Source organism: Thermobia domestica, chromosome 7 (assembly GCF_964235325.1).
Source record: "Thermobia domestica chromosome 7, izTheDome1.hap1.1, whole genome shotgun sequence".
NCBI classification, from domain to species: Eukaryota; Metazoa; Arthropoda; class Insecta; order Zygentoma; family Lepismatidae; genus Thermobia; species Thermobia domestica.
The window spans coordinates 8,318,580-8,323,115 of record NC_137460.1 but is presented as its reverse complement, the minus strand read 5'-3'; the positions used below and the strand labels follow the sequence as shown (position 1 = coordinate 8,323,115).

Sequence of the window (4,536 nt, the reverse complement as noted above, 5' to 3'; positions counted from 1 at the left end):
TAGTCAAATTTGTGCGCAGACCTGATAAAGAGTCTTTATTGCAAAGAAGGCGTGTCAAAAGAAATCTTTCTACCATTCATTTAGGTTTGACTGAGAATAACCCAATATACATAAACCAATCACTGACCGCAGCAAGACGGATTATGTTCGCCAAAGCTAAAGTCATTCAACGTGATAAGAATTATAAATTTCTATGGGTTGACAAAATGGGCCGCATAAAAATTAGAAAGAATGAAAATTCACCTGTAATTGTTTTGAGCTGTGAACAAGATATTGACAAATTGTAAGAATGTTAATGACAAACATAGGTAATAATGAATTAAGTGTGTATTATCAAAATGTAAATGGACTTAGAACTAAAACCTCAGATTTTCTTCAGAATTTGCTGGGTTGTTCACATGATCTCATAGTACTAACTGAAACATCCTTGTCGCAAGACATTAAAGATGGTGAATTATTTGATGAGCGATATAAAGTATTCCGAAACGATAGAATTCTTACTTTAACAAATAAGGTTAGAGGAGGTGGTACACTGATAGCTGTAAAAACTTGTTATAGAGTTCAACTTCACTCTATTTATAATTCATCAAATTGTGAAACTTTGACTATTAAATTGTTCACTCAAACAGGAGCTATATTTATAAATGTTGTTTATATTACTCCTTCCAGTCCGTTAACCATTTATACGGATTATATTAATTACCTAGAAAGTGATATAGATATCGTATCATCAGACTGTATTATCTTAGGTGACTTTAATTTAAGTGAAATAAATGGAACAAATTATAATTTCATGAATGGCTCTACTTCATGTCGCTTAATAGCTAATCTTGCAAGTTTGCTAAATTTAACATCATACAATAATGTGACGAATGATAACAATAGAACATTAGACTTAGTACTTAGTAACATTAGGATGGTAATTGAAAGAGATAGCTTTCCTTTGGTTATTGAGGATATTCACCACCCTTGTCTGAATCTTGTGTTTTCCCTAAACACTGAACGTAGAGTAGAAGAAGGATTCAAAAAAGAATATTACAATTATAAAAGAGCTGATTTCCTTTTACTTTATAGACTAATACGAGACCACGATTGGGAACATCTATATAAGTTCAATAATGTAGATAAAGCTGTGGATTATTTATATAGATCTCTGTATAATTGTTTCGACCAATGTATTCCAAAATGCAAATATGTATCAAAGTCAAAATATCCGGCATGGTTTACCAAAGATTTAATTAAAGACACAAGAATAAAGGATAAATGTGCGAGAAAGCGCAAATATTCTAAATATCATGATAAGAGGTTTAGAGAGTTGAGGTCAGACATTAAGAGACGTACTCAAATAGCGTTTCGCGCCTATCATAATAATTTAGAAAATGGAATAAAACAAGATATCAAGCAATTTTGGAACTATGTTAAAAGTTTGAAAACTTCTCGTAACTTACATACATTTTATACTTTAGAAGATCTCTCATATTCAAATCCGGAAGCTACTAATGCTTTTGCTCACTATTTTTCCTCAGTTCTTGTGAAATCTAATTTTAAATATAATGCCGAGGAAATTAAATTTGCTGAAACAAATCAGGATTTGAACTTTGATATTCTGAATATTGGGTCAATAACTAGTACAGAAGTTCTAAGTACTATTAAGAAAAAGTTGAAGCCAAAAAGATCGGCTGGTCCAGATGGTATTCCGCCATATATTATTAAGGGTTGTGCTGAAGTAATAACTCCACAATTAACGTTTATTTTTAATCTGGCTTTGAAAACATGTCAGTTCCCAAGTAGATGGAAGGTATCTACTGTTACTCCTATTTTAAAAACAGGAAATTCATCTGTAATTTCGAATTACAGGCCGGTTTCTATTATTAATTCGCTAGCTAAAGTATTTGAGTATATTTTGTATGGCAGAATTTATGAACATATTAAATTGGGAATATCGCAGCTACAACATGGTTTTGTATCTGGAAGATCAACAATAACAAATTTATTAAGTTTTGTAAAATGTATTTATGATCAGTTAGATGCAAATAGACGTGTGGATGTAATATATATGGATATTGCAAAAGCATTTGATAGAGTAGATCACGAGATTCTAATAAAAAAGATGTACAATTTTGGTTTCTCAAATAAATTACTGAAGTTCTTCTGCTCCTACTTAAACAAAAGACATTTATTTGTATCTTTCAATAATAGAGTTTCTCAAGAATTCGTTGCTACTTCAGGAATCCCACAAGGATCTAATCTTGGTCCGTTGTTATTTTTAATTATGATTAATGATTTGCCAGACGTAGTCAAGGACTCTGAGTGTCTTCTTTTTGCCGATGACTTAAAATTGTATAGAACAATTAACAATGAAAATGACCAAATAATATTACAGTCAGACATTAATAACATATTTGCCTGGTGTGCTAGAAATTCATTTACTGTAAATATAAACAAATGTAAAGTTATGTCTTACACAAGGAAGAAAAATTCTACAGTAAATTACTCAATTGATAATTATCAACTCGAGGAAGTTAATTCAATTAAAGATCTTGGAATTTATTTTGATACAAAATTATCGTTTACAACTCACTATAAGGAGTTAGTAAGTAATGCAAACAAGTTGCTAGGATTTATAATTAGAAATACTAAGTATTTTAAGAAACCAGAAATTCCTATAATTCTCTATAATAGTTTAATTAGGAGTAAATTGGATTATGCAGCTATTATTTGGAATCCATATTATAAAGAACATATACATGATATAGAACATATACAAAATACATTTTTAAGGTTTCTGTACTACAAGGTTAATAATAGATATTGCCCATATTATTTATCCAATACTGTACTAAGAGAATACTTTAGACTAACTTCACTCAGAGTTCGCCGATCAGTACTGTCCTTGATTTTTCTGAAAAAACTATTCAACAATAGAATAGATTGTCCTTCTTTACTCTCTCAGGTTTCTTTATATGTACCAGGCCTTAGGCCTAGATACGATCTCTTCTTTTGTGTTTCATTTTCAAGAACTACTCAACACAAAAATTCATCGATTGTTAGAACTTTAAAACTGTATAATTTTGTGTCGAAATATTGTGATATATTTTTTGATACTGAATCACATTTTCATGCAAAAATTAAACAACTATGTATAGATTTGGAGCTCTCTGGCTTAATGTTTTGAAATGGATTTTTCTCGTAATGTGTACACTCAAGAGATAAAACACCAACTAAAACATTATTGGTATGTCCTTTTATATAGAATAGTATTGAATTGAAATTAATATTTGTGAATTAAAATTGAAATAATGAATTCAAATTAATATTTGTAGTGCATTACTAATATATGTACAATTTGCAGGAAAGTGCTTATACTTACATTTATTTTTTGTTTCTTGTACCTTTACTGTATTTGTATTTTGTATTTTTTTTTATCTTGTCTCGTTTTGACTGTAGCTTACTTATTTTATTTTACTTTCTTGTCTATTTTATTTTAGAATAATTGTATCTTATTAAAATACTATGTTAATAAGGCTATTGTAGGATTGTAATCCTGTATGCCTTTTACAAATAAATAAATAAATAAAAATGTATTAAATTTCCGAAGATTTTCTTAATACAAATAAAAAAAAAAATTCTAAACGTAATGTAGCAACCAGGTATTTGAACGCCTCTAGAAAATTTTCTTCGGGTGCCCATGGTAACTGATATTACTCTGCAATGTCTATTAGCGAAGTATCTGGAGGGATTTAACATGCAATACCTTCCAAACGATACAAGCTACGGTAAAATTCACTACACCAGTGAATTTGTGAGAAAAATGTACATGAATTTGATGTACCGGTATCACTTATACTTATTCTCATTTGAAAACGGAATGTTGAATCCAATATGGCAGATCCAATATGCCGGCCGAGGTGGGTAACATGTATCAGAGAAGCAGTACTTAATCCAATTTCTTTTGCATATGACCCTATTCGTTTTCAGTTTCATCTAGAGAAACTAATAGGAATTTTGTGTCTGAGCGTTATAGCAGTCCGTTGATTTCCGATTATATGAAGGCCCATAAATATGCAATATGTGCCACTAAAATTAGTACAATACACATTGGGGTGCGGAGAACTTTCCATTTGAATCAATTTTACACGAATCCCGAGGGAACACTTGGTGAATGTACCTTGTTAGAAGAAAGTGTTGGACGAATGTGATTTCGAACCTCTGAATCCATATTAGAAAACCCGCTGGATGTGTTCTGTCCTCTAATTATCCTTATTTTCCAGAACGCATCCAGCGGTAAAAAGTAAACTTTTAATTGGACACGTGTGCAGCTAAAAAGTGAAAGTGAAAGCCACACAAGTGTTACTTTTTAATGAAGGGGCGGAGCCTAATTAAAAGTTGATCTCCGGACAGTATATATAAGTGATGACCAACTCCCAGCAGCCAGAAGGAGTGGAAGTCTGATGAAGACACAGTTATTGTGTTGAAACTGTTACGTGATACTGTTTTTTTACATAGCCTTGCTCAATGTGTTATTGTGTATTAGAC

At 31.0% G+C, this 4,536-nt stretch overlaps 1 protein-coding gene across 1 annotated transcript; it reads left to right on the top strand.

Moving 5' to 3' along the window:
• Positions 1-289: 289 nt before the first annotated feature.
• Positions 290-4,199, top strand: LOC145688974 (uncharacterized). The gene is made up of 2 exons (XM_081763129.1): positions 290-1,787; positions 3,979-4,199. The coding sequence occupies exons 1-2, from the start codon at positions 290-292 to the stop codon at positions 4,197-4,199; spliced, it is 1,719 nt and encodes a 572-aa protein (XP_081619255.1).
• Positions 4,200-4,536: the final 337 nt, after the last annotated feature.